The 20,974-nt window shown below is 52.4% G+C and overlaps 1 protein-coding gene across 1 annotated transcript in view; it reads right to left on the bottom strand.

The window, feature by feature from the left end:
* Lhpp (phospholysine phosphohistidine inorganic pyrophosphate phosphatase) overlaps positions 1–16,555 on the bottom strand; it is a 109,280-nt gene extending 92,725 nt beyond the window's left edge. Inside the window, exons 1-2 of the mRNA XM_026384181.2 lie at positions 16,359–16,555; positions 2,033–2,220 (exon numbers count right to left, since the gene is read on the bottom strand). Of these exons, the coding sequence (XP_026239966.2) occupies positions 2,033–2,220; positions 16,359–16,483 (313 nt within the window). The 5' untranslated portion in view covers positions 16,484–16,555. The remainder of the gene's footprint in view (positions 1–2,032; positions 2,221–16,358) is intronic.
* Between the last annotated feature and the right edge of the window lie 4,419 nt (positions 16,556–20,974).

Below are 20,974 nucleotides of genomic sequence, written 5' to 3'. Positions count from 1 at the left end.
TTCACATGTGCTGTGTCATATCAGAGTGCCACTCCAGGGACAAGGGGAATCTCACACCTGGTCTCCCACAGCCTCTGCCCCAGGCACCTCCCTGCCTGCGGGTTGTCTGCCTTCTTTCACTAAATAACCCCAAGCACCAGCCTCCTGCTGCTGTGAGTCCTCCTAGGGAGACTCCCAGGCTGGGCTGGTCTTGTGGGACCCCCGACATAACTGCACTCAGTTTGGCTCTATTTATAGGAAATTCTAGGAAAAGTACACTTATTTATAATGGGAAATAACAAAATGATGGGCAGGGACTGGGGACTGACTGGGAAAGGCATGGGGACTTTCAGGTGATGGTGATGTTATAGACCTGTGTGTGTGTGTGTGTGTGTGTGTGTGTGTGAGTGTGTGTGTGTGTGTGTGTGTACTGAGCACTGAGCACAGGATGCGCTACCACTGAGCTACATCCCCTAGCCTCTTTATTTTTTAATTTTGAGACAGGGTCTCTAAGCTGCCCAGGGTGGCCTGGAACTTGCAATCCTCCTGCCTCAGCCTCTCAAGTAGCTGGGATTGCAAGCATGCGTCCCCATGCCCTGCAGTGTTGGAGACACGGGGACACAAAGGTACATGCACGTGTTGAAAGAGCACAAGTCTACCTGAGGTTTGAGTATTTCCTTGTATGTGAATTTTGCATCAACAGAAAAGCCACAAATAAATCCTAAATGCTAGTTAATAATAGGTTAAAGCACTTCAGGGAACTTTACCAATGTCTGCCATTTACTTGGAAATGACTTCAAAATATAACACAGAGAGGTGAACGGAGGGATGAACAAACACACAGGGAAGAGTCACTGACAAAATCTAGCAGATGGGTATAAAAATAGTTGCAGTAAAATTCTTTGAGCTTTACTAAATATTTGGAAGTTTCCATAATAAAACATTGGGGGGAAATCCATCATCAATAATACTTGAATTTAAAAAAAAAAAAATCCCAGTTTGAAGACGCAGCTACGCGCACGGGAAACAGAGGCAGGACGCCCCCTCCAGCCCGCTCCAGCTCCACTCCCTGCTCCTTCCAACGCTCAGCCTCGCTCAGCGCCGCCATCAAGGCAAAGGTTGTATTTCCCTCTGCTCCTGCCACCTCCACGCCCACCCCCATGTCCAGAAGCCCTTTTCTGGGGTCCAGGGAGACAGAATTTCTTCAGTCTCCTCTCTTTGAGGATCAAGTTCTAAAGACTCTGGCAGGGATCCTAGTTTCCAGAGAAAGGACTCCGAGGAACAGGATTTCTAAAGGCTGGGCAGACGGCTCTTCCTTGAGCTATGAATTCAACCCTTGGGCCTTCCGGGGGGCCCCCTGCACCTCTGAGAGCCCCCACTCCTGCCTTGGGAAGGAGAAAAGCAGCTTGTCTCTGCCCAGTGGTTTGTAGAAATCAAAACCAAGTCCAAAGGAAGCAAGGAAGACACTCCGTGGAGGACAGAGGTGTCTTGAATTCCAGGGCCCTGCCACTATCTCTGCTTTTTAAGTATTCAGAAGGCACCAGGTCATATTGCTCCTTGGCTTTGTCCCCAAAACTTCCCGCAATGAGGGTCAAAGGGGCTCTGTCTTGCATTCAGACTGAAATCAGGATGCAAACCCTGTTCCTCCAGGCATCCACAAGTGGCACCAAAGAGCAGACTGGCCGTGGCAGACACGGTCAGGGCCGTGGGTGCCGTACTCCAGAAAGCTGCACCCAGCTCTCTGTTGTCCCTGGTCAACTCCTTGGCCCCTGGGACCAGTCTAGATCCAGGGATGCCAGTTCCTTCCAGAACTATCTGGAGTGACCTCTAGTGACCCTCTGCCAACGGGGGATGGGTGGGCCCTGGTCCTAACTTACCCCCCTGAGGTCTCCGCTGCACTGGCCCATGAGTGTCATGGCAGGAACCAGTAGTTAGCTCTGTGCCCCTCCCTTGGCATGGCCCAGGTGAGCCTGGGGACCCTCTCCCCAGCCCTCACCCTGCCAAGAGGACACCTTCCCGACCCCCAGAAGGTCCCAGGGTCCAGCAGGCCTACCGTCGTGGACGAGCAGGTGAGGGCGCAGGCCTCGCTCCTTCAGGACCTGACAGGTGGCGGGTGCCGGGGCAGTCACCTCCTCCTGGGAGATGTCAAATCCCAGTCGCCGAAGCAGTGCCACCAGCTCTCCCCGGGACTTCTGCGACTCGTTGGTGCAGAATCTCACCTTCAGCCGGGACCGCTTCAGTCTGTGGTGAGGGGAATGACAGGCACGGGTGGTGTCAGAAGGTGCAGTGTGGCCTCTGGGAAGAAACCCAGAGATGGACACTTCTCCAAGGGTAACTGACAAAGTCCCCAAACAGACCAGGTCACTGTGGGACCAGGGGTGGTCCTGACTAACCCCAGGTGTGCTCAGGCTGAGATTTCTGACCTGGAGCAGACCCTCACGGGGCACCCCAGACATGACCCGCTCCCTGCTCACCCTCACTGGACTTGATATGCCCGAGACTCCCCAGGGCTCCCCCTTCTCTTCCTGTACCTCTCCCTGTACCTGGGACACACTGCACCCCTTGACCTAGGACCCATCTCCGCATCTTGACCTGGGTCTCACGCCTCTGCACCTGTGCTAATTCTATCCCCGATCCCACTCAGCACTTCCCCTCGGCCTGGCCAGAGGCCTCCTGGGAATGGCAGAGCTCTTTCTCTGTGCCTTTCCACACAGCATTTCCACCTGGCCTCTGAGTTCTGTACATCCGGCCTTATTGTCTTTGAGTCCACATTTCCCCAAAAGGGCAAAAGCAGAGGGACTGGGTAGAGGTTTGTCTCCTCACCGCTGTCAGTGAGGAGGGGTGACCCGACACAATCACCAGAGCAATGGATGGCTCCAGCTGGACAGACAGGAGCGTGGCCCGAGCAAACCCAGCACCAAGGAAGTGCGCCCCGAGTCTCCACCAATGGCAGAGCACCGCCATCCTTCCCGATTGCCACCACAGCAAACCTGCTGCGTTCCGGCTGCACTTGGCCAAGTCCTCCAGAGGCAAAGCCACAGGCAGATTACTAGAGGCTCCTAATGAAATGCCATCCAACCCTCCTACACACAAGCACTTACCAAGTGCTTCCTGAAGGCCTACTAAGTGCTGCACACTGGGCTGCAGCTGTACACAAGGCAAGGTCCCTTCTCCAGGGTGGGTGGGAAGCTGGCAGTAATCGGGGTAGGGCAGGGTGGGGGGCCACAGGGGATGGGCAATTCCTATCTGGGGCAGGAAGGCCGGAGGAGGCCTCCCTGGGGTTGACACCCATGGGAAGGCAAGACGCCAGCCACGAGGTGGAGAGGCCGCCCTGCACAGGGAAGAGTGGACACCGGGAGACGACCCATGGGAGGCCCATCTGCCTAAGGAGACGGGGTGGAGAGGCTGGTCTCCCTCAGCAAGGGACCAGCGCACAGGAGGAGGCTGCACACACAGGCAGCGCGGGCCTGAGAGGGTGTAGCCTGCCCTGCTCTGCTCCCTGGCCCAGAACACACTGTCCTGGACAAGCCTGGGCCCCGCCCTCCAGCCCCAGGGAGAAGTCATATCGAGCATCTGCTCAGAGTCACAGTGTAGAGTCACATGAAGGACCCAGGGCTGCAATTCTCAAGTTCAGAAAGGCACTTTTTAAGAAACCCTAGCAAAGTGAGCGTGGCGGTGCACACCTGCAATCCCTGCAATTTGGGAGGCTGAAGCAGGAGGATCACAAGTTTGAGGTGCACCTCAGCAACTTAGACTCTATCTCAATTAAAAAATTAAAAGGGCTGGGATGAAACTTAGTGGTAGGGTGCCCTGGGTTCAATCCTAGTACTACAAACAACAACAACAGCAACAAAAACCCTAGAAAAATTAGCTGGATCTGCTAATGGTCACTTTGCCCTGATCTCAGTCGGGTCCCTAAACGTCCATCTCACTGGTCTCTAAAAACTCTTGATTCCTCACAGAGCCTTCCCAGCTGTATAGATTAATACAGTGTTAAGTGCTTAATTACAATTTGTTAATAAATGTACATCTAGAGAAGGAATGTGCTCAAGTTCTGATTTTGCAGATGTCGCTCCAGTCAAAGGAGTTCAGAGGTCACACATGGATTGGACCCAGTTCTTGGAAATGTGGCTTGAGATCAACTGGCCGTGGACAAGTGAGACCCCAAGAGCCACTCAACCCAGGGGGAGGCTGGCAAGTGAGGAAGCTGGGTCCCAGGCAGGTCTAGGGCTTTCTGTTCCTCTCTTGACCGAGACTCTGGGGTACAGGCGATTCTCTCTTTAATGCCATAGGGATCCTAGGACGCATGGACGGGGACCAGGAAACGGGTGCTCCCAGAGCCCTCCCACGGGGGGAGAAAGCTCGTGTTCCCTGGGAGGTCCTGGAGGAGAGTCCTGGAAGACCAGGCCAAGGATGGCCTGCAGGCCGAGGGAGGAGGAGAGCCAGTCGCGGGCAGGCAAGCGTGCCCCAGCGCTCAGGGGGGCACAGAAGGAAGGGGCGCTGGGGAGGGAGGCCAGAGTGGAGGACCACTGAGAAGACAGGGGGAAGGGGGCTCCAAAGCAACCCTGTTGGCAGTGACAGCAAGTGGCAAGAGTGGCAGGCCTTGGCCCAGTGTCCCCTGTTGTCCCACCCCGCCACCTCTAGCATCGTGCCCTTTTCTCTATCACATCGACGTCTCCAGTCGTTCAATTTATCTGCTTGTTCTTTGTCCTTCTCCATGACCTACAGGCTCCACAGGCTCAGGACAAGGACCGCTCTGCTCTCTGCAGCTCGCCCAGGGCCAGCCCACAGCAGGCCCTCCAGGAGCGCTTGCTGAACCACTCCCCCACCTCCGGGCTTCTCCTGTGCCGTCGCTCCTCACAGGAGAGGCCCGACAGAGGCAGGCCGGCTGCAGGGCACCTCCAGACCCTCTCAGCCGGCGGCCAGGGCAAGCTGGGCAGAAATCTGCACAGCGGAGACGCCAACCCTGCCGTCTTCCCCGCTCAGGTGACTCGTTCCTTTCTTACTATTTGCCTTTCCTAATCAGGGGTTTATGAATGATCCATTACACTCAGTGGTTAATTGCCCTTCATAAAGCTAGCTTTTTATTTTTAAATTAGGCAGTTAATATATTGAAACTAATAGCATCACCTTGTACACTGTGGATAGATCTTCATTGATTGGCGCCTGGAATGTGTGATTCACACCCAAGTTAATGGAGCAGTTGAGGGAAGAAGTGCAGGGGGTCCCAGGGGACCAATTACTCCTAATGAATGATGATGTGACCTTCTCAGAACAGTGAGCAATCGGTGTGACAGTGAGATGGCAGCACCTCACATCTGTCACTCCACACACAACTTCAGATGTGGGTGGGAGGGAGCTCAACTCACTCTGGGACCCTCACGCCCAGGACTCCTTGGAAACAGCAACGTAAGTTCGTCTGAAATTCACACTTTCTAAATCAAAGCACAAGTTTTATTGGAGTTGCATCTGTCCTAAAGAATCCAGTGGGAGACACGTAAGCACTGCCTTCCCAGAGTCCTGTCCATTTGTGCCACCATGTCCTCTTCTGATGTGTCACCATGGGTTCTGTCTGGGACCAGTCCTAGGTGGACTCTTCATTATTTTAAATTACTAAAATTAATAAAAGTAGTCACCATGATTGTGAAGACGGTGACATGAACACAACCCTGCAGGGGCTCAGGGGCAGAGGTGGTTTGCTGTCCCTCACACTCATGCCCAGGACCGGGCACCTGGCTTGCAGGCGCCCTCACTAAGCAGCCATGCGGCGAGGAAAGGGGCCTGGGCGGGGACAACCACCCCTCCCTCCAGAGAAGAAAACACAGAGGCGCTGGGGCCGAGCTGACCCAGGTCACCCAGTCTGTGGAGACAAGGCCGTGAGCCCCCAGGGTCTGTGGTGGCAGGCATGGGCCCTTGCCCAGGAGGGCAAGACCACTAGGACCCTCAGGTGGAAGCCCAGTGCCCTGGGAGGGACCCTGCAGGCCCAGCTCTGCCGCAGGTGTCCTAAAGCCCGGAGAGAGTGCCTCAGCTGCCCCCATGTGTGCACGAGGGACAGGCAGGGTGACTTGGGGTCCAGCACCAAAGGGAGGCCCTGAGTGGCTTATGCTGTGGACTAAATGTGTCCCACAAAATTCACGTGCTGAAGCCCTGACCCTCGATGTGGCTGTCGGGAGCCAGTGCCTGGGAGGACGAGAGTGTGGTTCAGGTGACACCGAATCAGGAGTGGCGCCCTGATGTGACAGGACTGCTGTCCTCATGAGAAGAGGCCCCTGAGAGCCCTGTGCACTTCCTCTTGCTCTCTCCTGGGGACACAGGAGGCCCTGGCCAGAAAGCAACTATGCTGACTCCCTGGGCTGGGACTTGCAGCCTCCAGAACTGTGGAGAAACAAGCGCGTGACATTGAAGCCACCCTTGCAGACAGTGGGATCCAGCGGGCTGCCCGAGCAGGCCGACAGACAAGGAGCCCCGCAGGGAAGGCCAGGCCTGGCCCAGCTCCCAGAGAGTGGCAAGGCAGTCTCCGCAAAGAGGAACTGCGGCTGCCGCAGGCCAGCTCCAGGCGGGCTACTGTCCCCAACCCCAGTGCCAAGAACCTGGGAGAAAAGGAGCCTCCTGCAGGGTCCTGGCTGCCCCGATGGCCCCTCCAAGGCCCTGGCTGCTGCCCTGGCGCACTAACCCCAGGAGCTCCTGGGGGTGGGCACCGCCCCACTTTCTGGTCCAAACTGGATCTTTGAACTGACCTTTACCTCATCCTAGCAGGCCAGGACGCGCCTCTGAGTGACAACGTCGCCTGGTGCAATTACCGAGCTTCAGATGAGGCAGTCCTTTACAAATCACCTCGGACTTTACACATCTGCTGGCTGTCGGCATCTGCCAGGAGCGCTCACCCGAAAATAATGAAAACCCTCTCATTATTGTTCCGTGGCAGGTAAAGTGTTAGGACAATTATTGGACATCCTGAGTGACCTTGGGACGGCTCAACAGCCTGCCCTCTCCAGCTTGCCGAGGACGGGGAAGCCAGGGGCTCTACCTGGAGGGCAAAGGGGAGGCTGGGTGGGGGTGAGGAGGCTGCCAGGGACAGAACCACCCAGGCCCCTCCCCCGGCCCCCTCCTCCCCACCCTGCCCCGGATTTGTCACTTCCGTCCCACCAGAGGCCCAGAGTCAAATCCTGCTTTCCCTCAAGGCCTGGAGTGAGATCTTCCCCAGGAACTCTGCCCCGCCTTGCCCCGACAGAGTCCACCCACCTCCAGCTCCTCGGCTGTAGGTGTCCCCACGACTTTCACCAGCTCTGGGCTCCGGAGGGTCAGGGCAGTGTCCTGTTCAGCACCCACCATGCCTGGTGCCACAGAACAGGTGTCACAGGAACCACTGAGTCAGGGAGCACTGGGGAGTCCTGGGACATGGCTACCCATGACCTCAGTGACCAGGGCCTTGCTTTACCAACATGGGCAACTGGGAGGGACAGGACTATGGAGGGCAGCACCAGGCCTGGCTGACCTAGGCTAACGGAGCTCAAGCAGGCCTCCGGGCTGCAAGGAGCTGCTGAGAAGGGCCACAAGGACCTGCATACGGGGAGCAGTGCCACCAAGGGGCTGGGAAGTGCTGCCTGGTCCACAATACAAAGCTGGAGTTTGGGACAGGGAAGCTCAAGGGTTCATGGGGTCGACACTGGCAGGGAGTCACACGTTTCTCCTGCCCAAGGTGGCCTGGCGGCCCTCTAGAATCCTGCCCAGATGCATCTGGCATGGTACTTAGTGACCACCATGCTGGATGCAGTACGGGGAGAAGCATCTAGATGATACAAATTCCAGATCTGATGGCCCACCTAGAACCCAAGCAGTTCACACGAGGAAGCTTCCACTTCCCGAGCACTTTCCACCTTCCTGCCACACCTCAGACCTCACCTGCTCTGTGAGGGAGGCTCCCGAGGGCCACCGAAATGGGAGCAGGGCACAGAGATACGCACCTGCCTCAGCGTCCTCGGAGACGTTACCAGCACCTCAGGGGAAACGCTGTGAAACTAAGGCAGGTGGCAGCCCCCGAGGAGCTTCCTCAGCAGGGCCACTCTCTGCGGTTCTGAGACCCTCGCTCAGTGCCCTTCAGACAGCAGCAGAGACAGAAAACACACCTGGAGAACTGAAGTCTGAGAACGCAGGATTTTAAAACAGAAGGTCAAACGGGAGCCTGTAAACAGACTCAGTAGAAAAAGATAGCTATTGGCATGACCCAGGGACAGCCACAGTGGTGTGGGCAGGGGCCTGGTCCTCCCTCCATGGGCCTCCACTTGTGTCAGGGGCAGCCACAGAAAGGTGCACCCATGGCCAGACTCTTGGGATCCTGGTGTGCCAGCACTGAAATGGGGCAAAAGCACTGCCCGGCCTCCCAGGGCTGCATGAAGCAGACACAGCCAAGGCTGGCCCAGAGGGACATCCTGAGTCTCTTGCTGGCTGGCAGCACCATCAGCACCTGAACAGCAAAGGACACTGATGGTGGCCAGGGCCAGGCACTCAGCTGGGCCTGCAACACCTTCCTCCTCCTCCTCCTTCCACTGGCCCCTAGAAGGGCAGCCCCCTGCTAGGCCGCCAGCCAGCTCCTCCATGCCAGGGCCCTCCCGGTACTCCACGAGACACTGCTGGGCAGCAGTGCACACCCTGGTGTCATCAAAGTCCAAAGTCTGAACAGAGAAAGAAGCAGCAGGGACACAGAAGCAGGGTCTCTCCGTGTGCACCAGCCAGCCAGTGACCTCAGCAGGACACTGATGAGGTCAAGCAGGCAGAGTCAGGCCCCCAGCCAGCTCCCTTACGAAACACCCGAAACACAAGCCTGGCTGGGCCTGCTTCCCTGCCTGCAGAACACCCTCCAGCAGGCTCTTGATGGTGTCCCAGCCACGGAGCTCAGACCCCAGGGTCAGGCCAAAGTCAGAGCATGGATTCACAGTGATTAGAAAACACCATTTAGAATCAAGTGCACAGGAATCTGCAAGCCAGGGGAGGCCGAGCATCTCACCTGAGCAGCTCGCTTCAGGGAGCAAGGGACTGAGGCCCAAAGAGACACAGGAACCTCGGAGCAGGCAGGGACACTTGAGGGGACTCCCCAGACTTGCAAGCCCTGCAAACCCAGCCACAGCCAGTTGTCCCTGAGTGCCAGGGCCAGGCACTGCAAAGGCAAGGAGTGTCCACACCTCCTCCCTTCATGGCCTGCCACTTGTCACCTAACCCTCTCCAACCTCAGGCTCCTCATCAGTACAACAAGGCAGTTATAGTGGCTTCAGATAGGGTTGTCGTGAGAACTGTATTGCAAAAAGACACACACGGGAAGCGTCTGGCACGTCTACACCAGCAAACATAAGTAACAACAAAATTGTATAAATTGATGTTTATGCACATTACATTGTTCTATATCTTTTCATTTAGTATATACAACTTTCATGTTATGAACTCATACGGATCCCAAATGGAGCTACCCTGTTCCTTCTCACAGCTGCCACAATCCCACTGAGCATCCCCACCGCCACCAACTGTGCTGTGAGCGAGCTCCCTGGACCTCCCTGAACCTCCCAACTGTCATTCTTTAAAACACTTTCATGCTTTGACCTCATAATAAACATAGATTTGAACTAAAAAAAATACTCTATTCAAACACTGTTTCTTGTTTTTTTCATTTAATTTGGAGTCCTCCAAATTTCACTTGGTGGATAAATGCTCTGAGGCTAATAGAGCTCAGAGTCCCTGGCTTGGGGAGACTTCACGGCGACTCCAGCCTCTGGGGACCCATGAACCTTGCACTTTCCTTGAGCTGGGAGGGGAGGGTGGGGCAGAGCCGGGTGATGGCAGCTGCTCAGGGGACTACATATGATTGGAGGATGGGGGACAGAGTCTCAAAATCTTCTGTGCTTTCAGGGAACACAATGGAGAAGGGCTAGAGGGAGCCGCTATGTCACCCTAGGGCAGTGATAGTGCTGGGGCCAGGGAGGGAGGACTTGGACTTTTCTCTGTATTCATGGGCTCCTGGGAGCATTACAAGATTTAGCTTGTGAAACCTCAATGTTGACATTGCGAAACAGAACACAGGGAGCCCAGGATGAGGAGCACACCTGCTGGCCCAGGCCACCACCCCCATCTCTGAAGACAACGCGTCGCCACCCCCTAACAACAAAGGGCACCGAAAGTGACAGCACAGTCTCGGTAAACACCCTGTCCAAGGTCCAGGGTGCTCCAGGAAAGCTCCTGCCGGTTGAGGCAAGTCCGGGCCACACCTCCAGGGCCCTGGATGGTGCTGTCCCCCCGTCCCCCCCCCCCCCCCGCAGGCTGAGATGCGGGATGCGGGCCTGCAGGGGAAGCTCCAGCCAGCGGCCACAGTCTGTTACTACTGTTACTGCCAAGGACCTGTGTTACCAAGGCCAGATAGTGCCAGGGCAGCAGAGCATTGACCAGGTGGTCCTAGAAGTTAAGAGAGGCTTGATTCAGACCAAGGTCCCTGGCCCTGGTCCATCCCTGCTCTACTACCTGCTGGGAGCACCTGCATTTTAACAGGGTCCCCAAGGCTTCTGGTCACACTGGGGATTGAGAGGCACCACCTGCAAGGCTGGGCAGAGGGCTGTGGGACGGTGGGGGTAGGAATTGCTTTATGAGGCTGTCCTGGCTGAGGTTGACCCTGCTTCCTTCCGCTGGCTTGGGCCGCCTGGCAGATGTGCTTTAGTGGCCTGGGACAGGATGCAGTAAATGTCCACTGCCTTTCACATGCAGATGTCAAATGGATGGGGCCATCATCCAGGGCCAGCAGTGTGTGCCTTTGTGCTGCAGTCCCCGCTGTGCTGGGCCCTGCCTCTGAATGGCTCCCCTCGGGAAGCCCACTCCGCCCAAGAATGGGCTCTAATAAAGGCCTGCGGGGAACCCAGGCCAGGTACAGATGTCCAGACCCACCCACCAGTCCTAGAGCAGCTCCAGAAAGGAGCAGGCAGCCTGGGGACCCAGAGCCACGCTGCTGGGGAGGACTAGGGAGGCCTGGGCCTCCTGTTCCTCCCTCTGGACAGCTCTTAGATCCTGGACATCTCCTATCCCAGCTCACATCTCGCGGGATCTGTGAGATTGGGCTGTGGCTGGCTCAAGGTCTCTCCAGCTGACACGCCATCCTCTCTGGGCACATGGCCTTCACTGCTGATCTCCCTGCTCCGCCACATTGCCTCGACCAGGGCCTAGGTGTCCAGCCACCTTGTTCACCACCAAAATGCCCAGCTCCCAGAGGGTGTTCCTGGAAGAGTGAAAGTGGTCACTCGGCGTACGTAAGGTGTCTGAGTAGCCAAACCAATGAATGAATGGGGGAATCTTTAAAGTGCATCCAGCCCCTTTTTGAATCTGTGAGCCTCAGCCCTCGCCTTGGAAAGGGGAGCTTCCATCTTATTTCGAAAGCTGAGTTTGCACTCTCCGTGTGCTTTCTGTCCCCCAATAAGTGGGAATCTTTCAGAAACTCTGAGGGTACCTGTCACTATAGAAAGTGCAGGAGAAGAAGTGGGGACAGCGAGTTACTGCCTCCTAGACTCACAGCATAAGGACATGCTGGGGGTCTGCCATGGAGATGGAGGCATGTGCTCCCTAGACCTGTCCCTCCCCCACCACACTTGTCCCTGTGTGGCAGTTGGTCTTGCCCCAGGAACTTCCTCTGAGCCCCTAAGGGACTTCAAAGGGAGCCGCGCATTTCAAGGAGGACACAGAGGAAGGGCACAAACAAGCCACATAGGACAGCTGGATCCTGGCAGCTGTGCCCCTTGGTGAGCGGGGCCTGACCCTAAAGGAGCTCCCTGTTGTCTCAGCCGCAGGGAGGAAACCCCCTGGAAAGCTCCAAGGGCAGACCCAGTTGACTGAGGGCCTCCTGGCTCTGGGCCCTGGTGCACTTTAAGCATCAGGCAAGCATAGAGGGCCTGAGCAGGAAGGGACGGCCCTGGTGGGAACCTTGTCCTGACAAGCCAATCGAGGAGCTGAAGAGCACAACAGTGTGGGGTCAGGGTCTATGGGACAAGCTGCTCAGGGCCAGCAGTGACAACCTCACTAAGAAGTCTGTGTGACTGAGAACCAGTGAGAACCCCAAAGGTCACCTGAGAAGGCTCCATTGGGCCAAGGTGGGGTGTGGAGACACGGTCCTGAGGCAGGGGAGCCAGGAAGCTGCAGGGAAACCAGGCAGGCAGTTCTCGGGGGCCCTGGACAGCACATGATAAAACCTCCCAGATGGAACAAATGATGTCGCCTCACCAGAAACAGTCTCATAAACTTTCAGCAAGGGACTTTTCAGCTTTATCAGCCATACAGCTGGCTTTGGTGTATTTTATAGGACTATTATTACATCACAGCTGTCATACAAACTGCACCTCTATGGAGAACCCTCAGGCAGCATCTTCCAAAGCTGAGCCTGGCTGTGGCCCAGCCTTTCCACTCCTACCTCTGCATGCTGCATGGATGCATCCGTGTGCTCACCAAAAAGACACATTCTAGAATATTCCCCGCAGCACGACTCATAATAACCCCAAATGGGAAACTATATTATATATATATATATATATATATATATATATATATATATATATATATCCTCTTTAATAGAATAATAAATTGTGGCCATCACACAGTAATGAGAACGAACAATCTACAACCACATGCCATAAATATGGGGCAAATCTCTAAACAACACCAGTGAAAGAAACAAGACACATGAGTTAATCTAAGTACTGCTCATGCCAGGCAAACCAGTCTACAGAACTAGGAATCAGCAGAGGGGTCTCCCAGGGGCAGAGACACGGGGGCCTCTGAAGTGCACAAGTTCTTTTCAATAGTATAGTCACCTTAATAAAAACTTGTTTTAAATGGCCCTGATTTTAAAAGAATTAAAAGTATATATAACAGGAGTTTTATCAATAACATAGAAACGATATTTAAATGTTGCACTATTGTGGGGTCTACCACAATGGCCTGAGCACTGAGGACCGGAACTTGACTCAGGGCACCTGTGCCTCCAGGGCACCTGCCCATGCACTCTCCTACCACCCTGCTGTGTTGCCAGGGGCTCAAGACAGATGAGGAAGGAACCCTCTATTTCATGTTCTCCCTGGCCCCATAACAGCCAATGTGTCAGCAGGTCCATGGGTCCTACTTTAATCATGTCCTTCCCCATGTGACTGCCTCCTCTCTCAGCTGAGCCTCATCAGCTCTCCTGGGCCACCTGAACTGTCTCTGAACTGGTCACCCTGGTTGCTCCCTAGCCCCTGGCCACCTGCCTCCTGCCACTCCATTCTCCACACTGCAGTCAGGGAGAGTTATTTATAGTTTTAATTTAATGCTTTGAATGGGAAATACATTTGTTTCATTTTTTAAAAAACCCTTTAATCCAGTAAATCCCAAGTTTTCAATTCTGGGATATTTCAATAAAATTGATGCAGAGGCATTAAAATAGGCAGAAATCGTAATCTAAAGTTTATATATACTTTATATATTTCACATGTGTATTTTTAAACACTCTAATAATTCACTTACTACTCCAAAAACACAGTATTTATTTCAAAAGTTACAAGTGGCTTATTTGTTGCTCAATTTAAGTTTTTAGGTCTGATATCCAGGACAATGGCACTTAACAGGTTACAAATATGCTATACAAAGTCTACAATGAACTTTCTCCCATCCTCCCTCCCAGCGACCAATCCTCCTGGCTTGTCCCCGCAGCTCTTCATCACACTTGGAGTGGCATGTGTCCTTCTGAGGCAGAAGAAATAAGAAAAAGATCGAAAGGAAACATAAACAAGAACAAGGAGATGTTATTTTAATCTGAGGCTCCATACAACTTTCCAGGCCACTCTCCCCCCAGGCCTGTCACTCCTAAAATTCTGGGAAATCTATAAATCTTGGAATTATTGTAAATTCTATTATCTACCAATAAACAGATTAAACAAAGGGAGATAATGGTATTTTAAGAAACCAACAATTTAAGGGAAGTTTCCAGTGTTGTCCATTGATCAGATAATGAGACCACACGAAGTCTAAGGATCCCAAACATGACCAGACCACATAAATCATCATAAGTCATCTCATGATCACCAGACTGAAGTCATACCTTCCTGTACCCACCCCTCACCAAGCTTCCTTTAAAACAGGAGCTGGGTCCCCCCAAGAGCATCTCCCACTCAAGGTGGCTTACATTCTCCCCTGAATTTGCATTCCTTGCTTTCGTAAATAAATCTCTGTGCCTGCCACACATGCTGAAATTCTTTTCCTTCATGTCAAGGACTGCACTCGTCCTGAGTCGAGATCCCCCATTCTCTGTGAACTCTTTGGGACTCCTTCCAGTGACACTTGCAGAGTCTTTTTGCAAACATAGCAGTAGGAATACATTATTGCATTTCTGCCTTTTATACCCAAAGGTGGGTGACTGTGCAGCCTGCTATCTTTACCAAAGGTGGCTACAGGGAGGGGAGCCCACTCCTTACGCTGCTAGTGTTCCACGTGCAGACGGGAGGCGAGACTTCGAGGCTGACACATTTGAAGAGAATTCACTCTTGCTATTTCAAAAGGCACTGCTACAAATGACCTTGTCCTTGTCACTTCTCGTGTGAGGCAGGGCAAACCCCAGGAGTGGACTGATGTGCCAAACGGACCTTCCACTAGTACAGGATGGCAGGGTCTGTTTCCTCAAACTCTCACCAAGAGAACTCATTCTCAAACTTCTTGATTTTTGACAATTTTGTCAAGTTGATTAAAAAAATGGCATCTTGGTGTCATTTTAATTTGCATTTCTCTGAGTAGGCTAAGCATCCTTCAGAGGTTTGCAGAGCAACCTGTGCTTCCTCTCTTGGGAGCTGGTATGTCCTCTGGCTATGTTTCTATTGGGCTGCTGATTTTTTGTTGTAGATTTGAGGCACAGAAATAAAGGCTCCTTTCACTCCCTGTTTTCATTGCACATATATGCTTTCACCTTTTACATTTAAATTTCTTTCAAACATAAATTGGATCATGTTAGTCTGCATAAAACCGACCCTCAGGATGCAGCATGACGTGCTTCGCAGCCTCAAGCCCCTGCCACTCCTTGAGCCCGGCATGCTCTCTGCCTCAGGCCTCACGGCTGCTGCTGCTTCTGCCCACCTGGCACGTCCTCGGTCCCCATCTTGTCCCTCGGGTTCAGCTCAAAACCTTGCCTCAGAGACATCCTGGCCTCCTGTCTAGCACAGCCACCTTCCCCTGTCGTACTCTCCCAGGTCCCCCTCTTCACATCACTTACACCAATCTGTGGTGACGGCGTCTACTGAGCTGTATGCAGACACTGATGACCCTGAGCCCTGGCTGCCTCGGTCCCAGCACTGAGGCTCTGGCCTCCTGCTCCCCCACACGAGGCCTCCTCACTCTAAAACACAGCCCTTGCCCTCTGCTCCATTTCTACAGTCCCCACCCTCACGATGCTCTCGCCTGTGACAGAGCTAGTCTGAAGCTCTGGGTTCGGGAGAATAAAGCGGAAGCCAGGAAAGCACCTACCCCTGGACTTCCAACCACACAGAGCCTACCCTGTGGCCGGGTGTCTCCTAGGTCTGAGCTGCCCTTCACATGCACTCCCTCTCCCCCATTCCCAGTACCCCAAACACTGTCCACTTCACTGCGCAGCACAGTTTGGGTCCCTGTTATCTCCGCAGCTCCCACACATACAGATGGATAGGGTGAGGTCTCTGAGAACAACCAAGAGGTTCACTTTACTGCCATCTACAGGGTGGTAAACTGAGTCCCAGTGGGATCAAGCCACCAAGTCAGGGTGTTCTAGCTAAGTGACTCTGGAAGGCTAAGTTCTGGGCAAAGTGCACTTCCCAACCGCCCATTAACATCACAGCAGTGCTGTCCAGGGGCACCATGGGAAATATAAAGCCCAGGCTGGGTAGTGCCAACCATGGTACTGGCAGTGCCCTCTAAGGGCAAGGATGGATGGGCCAAATGCTCCCCTCGTCCTCTCCTGTAAACCATTTGGTCGGACACAATTGCATGGTAAGACGAATATGTAAACTTTTCTAGTAAAACGTCAAGAGAAACAGGTGGAATTCATTTGACACGCTTATGCTAACATAGTCATATTACTGTCATTCCAACACGTAATCACCATAAAACAATACTAATGAGCTACTTTACATTTCTCTAAACCTTGGAAACCCAGAAAGTACTGTATTTTACACTCATATCACATCTCAGTGCAGACTAGCCTCAGTCCAACTGGACAGCGCAGCTCTAACTTGCCAGGCACAGCGCGGGGCGGAGCCACGGCGGGGCGGGGCGGGGCCAGCAGGCAGCCCCGCCCCCCGCTGGGGGTCGCCAGCGCCCACAGAGCGCAGGGCGGGTACCCGCCTGCCGGACAGGGGCCCACTCACCTCGCCACCGCCTCCACCGAGCCGGCGATCGGGACGCCGCCGCCCTCGCCGCTGTCGTACAGCACCCCCGAGATGTCGAGCAGCACCCCGCGCACACCAGCCAGCCGATCACCCCACGCGGCCATTGCGCCCCGAATGCGCCGGGTCCCCCCAGTACCAACCGGCCGCAGAGCCCGGCCCCGCCCTCCGCGCAAGGGCGCCTGGGACTTGTAGTCCGGGGCGGGCACGGGCCCGAGCGGGCGGGGCTGGTGGCGCGGGCGCGCCTCCCGCGCTCCCGGGAGCAGGTCTTTCCCTGACTCTGAGCAGATGCAGCGGGAGCAAGTCCCTCGGAAAGTTAACCTCCCTAAAACTCCGGCACGGCAGACTGAGTCGATGTGAAGGAACCTGTGAAAAGAACGAAAGTGAAAGAAAACTGGCTGCACCCGCCGCTCTCTGGTGTTCTCATCCTTCCGGGGCAGAGTGACAGCCCTACAGGCAGCCAGTGGCGCACCTGTTGATTGACAGTCCTGTGCCTGGGAACCTGTGCTCTGGAAATGAGTCCAAAAGCGATGATTGCGGTGTAAGGACAAGCTGGAAGAAAATTAAATGTTTAAGAATAGGGATTGTTCAAAAATGGATAAGATGGGTACTGAAAGAAATATGATGTTATCAGAAATGGAGACAGGTATCCACCATGGAAAATACTCATGTGCTAATATATAGGGAAAAGTAAAAGACAATATTGTAGGTAGACAACAGTCCTGCAAAAATGAGCATTACAGGAATAGGACACGGAAGAAAATGGCAGTATCCCGATGTGTTAAGTCAATGAGTTTCGGGACGAATTAAAAATTACATTTACTATTACCTTATTTTTCAACAAATAAACACTGATATAAAAGGGAAGGTTTCACCCCACCAGCCTCAGCAACTTAGCAAGGCTGTGTCACAAAATAAAAAAGTAAAAAAAGGCTGGTGATGTAGCTCAGTGGCAAAGTGTCCCTCCTTTAAATCCCCAGTACCAAAAATAAATAAAAGGGATGGCTTCTTTGGAAGTCCTTTTGAAGTAATCGATTAAATTAAAGAGAGAAAATCTGACTTCTGGTATGATTTAGCTTTGAGGTTTAAAGGGATAGGGACTATATTATTCTATCACTTCATTTCAGGCTCTTGTTTCATAGGAAGAATGAAGAATTCATCAAAATGGGGCTGGGGTTGTGGCTCAGCGGTAGATTGCTCGCCTAGCACAACGTGGGAGGCCCTGGGTTCGACCCTCAGCACCACATAAAAATAAATATAATTGTGTCCATCTACAACTAGAAAATTATATATATATAAAGAATTCATCAAAATGTCAAAATTTTAACACAGTCCAGTGAATTGTGCATATTCTGTTGATAATCTTCTTGGAGAAGCTACTTGAAGCTGTTTGCCAGAGAAATATAAAACGTAGTTCCTATCCTTAGGAGATTTACAATGCCAGAGAGTAGTAATATACAGTATGTAAAGGTCCTTAGTTGCAGACAGTAGAAAATGCTCCAGCTAGAGGGGTTTATGCAGGGTGTGAAAGAGCATGAAGATTTCCAGAGGGGTTGGAGAACCAAGCTCAAGTACTAAATGGCAGAAGCCATGCATCTATGACAAATGCCTAATGGCACTGCCCCACTCCTTGGCTTCTAAGATGCCAGGAACTTAATGGTACAGCCCCCAGCACAACTGTGGCAGAAAAGCCAAACACATCCAACATTTCCCCTCAGAAGATTCTTTCCTGCTGTGGCCACCACCTCACTTTCACTGTGTCTGGTTTAATGGAATCTAGTCCAACCAGCCAGGGAATCTGGGAAATGCAGTTTTTAGTCTTGCAGACTGCAGGATAGAAGCTGAGTCAGTCTGAAGAATCTGCCATAAACATCAGGAAACATACGCATGTTGAGCTTCTGCTCTGGGCAGTGGACTCCAGGAGTGCAAAATGGTCAACATTTGATCTTTACCTTCAGAAGTCAAGACTGAGCAGAAGACAAGGTATATACCTCAAGACTGCTGATCCAGTGTGTGCTGTGTGCCAATGAGTATACAGATTCAGCCAAGAAGGTAGTCTCTGCAGGCTAGGCAGGGCAGCAGTGGCTGTTGAGCACATGGGCAGCCTGAAATGGACATTTAAGGGGTGCTTCTGGCAGTAGTGTGAGCCTATACGTATTTCTCTTTTCAACAAGTTCTGTGTGACCTTGGGTAACTCACTTTCCATCTCTAGGACAGTGGTAGACAGAATAGTGTCCCCTTGAGATATCCACATCCTAGTCCCCAGAACCAGTAAGTGTGTTCTCTTAACATGACAAAAAGGGACTTTGCAAATGCAATTATGTGTGAGAGCTAGTGGGGAAATGATCCAAGTGGGCCCAACATAATCACAGGAGTTCTTTTTATGGAAGGAGGGAGGCAAGGGAGAGTCAGAGGAGATGTGTCAACAGAAGCAGAGTCAAGAGAGAGATTTGAAAATTCTAGAATTGATTAAGAAGGACCATGAGCCAGGAAAGACAGGTGACCTCCAGAAGCTGGGGAAGGCAAAGAAATGGCTTCTCCCCACAACTTCTAGAAAGAAATGTGACCCTTCTTGCACCTTGACTTTAGGACTTCTGGCCTCCAGGACTGTAAGATAATAAATCTGTCATTCGGAGCCACTAAATTGGTGGTATTTGTTACAGCAAAGATAGGGAATAAATATAAAACCCCATTTCCCTCACCTGAAAAATGATACATTGGTCCAAGGTGGCAAGTGTCTAAGTGTACAACAGTTGAGCTGAGACCTGATCCAGAAATCCAAGACATTTCTATAGATGTAATGGGCAATGGGTCTTCTCCAAGGTAGGGTCACATTTGGTTATACATGACCAAAACCCAATTCTGGTAGCTCAGCCAAATATGATTTTTTTCCTCATGTGTCACAAATCTAGGAGGAAGGCAACCCTGAGAGGGTTCCTCAGCTCCCAGGACCAGCAGGCAGTAGGCTGCTTCCATCTCTTGGCACCATCACACTTACATAAGGTTTTGAGGACTGAAGATGCCTGCTGTACCCCCTGGCATCACTTCTAGTTTTCAGGCAGGAAGGTCCAGAAGAAGGAAAATAAAACTGCACACAGAATCCTAATCTGATGGATTCTTTGTTGCATCTTTGGTGCCAGAGCTCATCAAATAGCACATTTACACTATAATGTGCAGGGTGCACACTTCACCAACAGAGCTTTGGGCCTATTGCATTTGCCATGACAACTCTACAGATCACATCTGAATTTCAGCTCAAACATGAATCCATCAGTTCTCCATGCTGTAGTCAAGGTACTTATAGCCCTTTTATATTCATTTTTATTAGTCAACACTTTAGTTGTCAGTGATAGAAACCAAACTCCACATGGCTTAAATTTAAAAGGAATATTTTGTCTCATAAAATAGGATAGTCTAGCAATTGAAGGTTTCAGACATGGCTGGTTACCAGCTCTGGGGTAACCGAGTCCCAGGTAAACCACCTGGAGAAGAACTTTCTCCTCAAGTTGGTCTGACAGTTCCAGAACGAACTTTAATTGGCTCCCTTAGGTCGGTGCCTCTATTCCCTGTGACTGTGTTCAGAGGAAAGTGGTATTGTTAGGATCCAGCCCGACTCATATGCCTCATCAGGGCTGGAGCTAGGGCACCTTCATACACTCCCATCATGGCCACATGGAATGGCAGGGGCAAGCCCCCCACCATAGTGTTACAGGGCACTGTATCAAGAGTGAGAAGGACGCAATCATGTCTGGGCAGAAGGAGCCGGTGCCTACTACCCACAGGGGCCTTTGTTCTTGTTATAAAATTTGTCTGCCCTGGAAAGTGAAGCCAAGCCAGGAGAGGTCCATGTGGGCCAAAGGGTCTCCTGTCTTACTGAGATGGGCTAGGCAGGGGGGAAATTTGGAAAACCATTGAAAAGTGCTTCTCAATCAGTCACCTGGAGATTGAGAACACAGGCTTGAATTTGGGAGGTGGGGGACGGCCCTGGGAGTCCTACACATGGCCTCTAGCATGTCTTGAGTATCTCACAGCATAATAGCCAGAGTCTAAGAGGAAATGTCTGAAGAGCCAATGTACCAGGGAACAAGATGGAGGCTGCAGCTTCTCGTGACCTTGCCTGAGAAGTCAGAGAGTCACATGAGCCATGTTTTACTGGGTACTGAGGGGCAGGCCAGATTCGTCATGGACATGAACTACACAGGGTGTTCACACTGAGCAGTGTGGCTTACTCAGGGGGTCTTCTTTGGAGAACAGATACTACTACATATTTCTACAAGAGTATCAGAAATTCATGGTCCTTCTCCTGTGTTTTTCTTTTGCAAAGATCATGGCTGCCCAGCATGGATGACCCATTTATAAACACCAGGTGCTCCTCAGAGGCACGACATTTCCCCCAAGTTGGATCCATTATGAACCCACAGCCATACCTAAACATTTCTCAATCCTACCTTTATCATGAGCCTGTACTCCCTCTTAAGGTAGGGGTTTCCAATCCATCTTAATCAAACTGTGAAGTTCTGGGTGTATGTTACAGGGCCACCGTTTATTCTTTTCAACTCTTCAACCTACTCTGCTGAACACCAGGGTGTCTGTGGGTA

Source organism: Urocitellus parryii, chromosome 5, assembly GCF_045843805.1.
Source record: "Urocitellus parryii isolate mUroPar1 chromosome 5, mUroPar1.hap1, whole genome shotgun sequence".
NCBI lineage: Eukaryota > Metazoa > Chordata > Mammalia > Rodentia > Sciuridae > Urocitellus > Urocitellus parryii.
The sequence above is the reverse complement of the archived record's forward strand: the minus strand, read 5'-3'. Positions and strand labels throughout refer to the sequence as shown.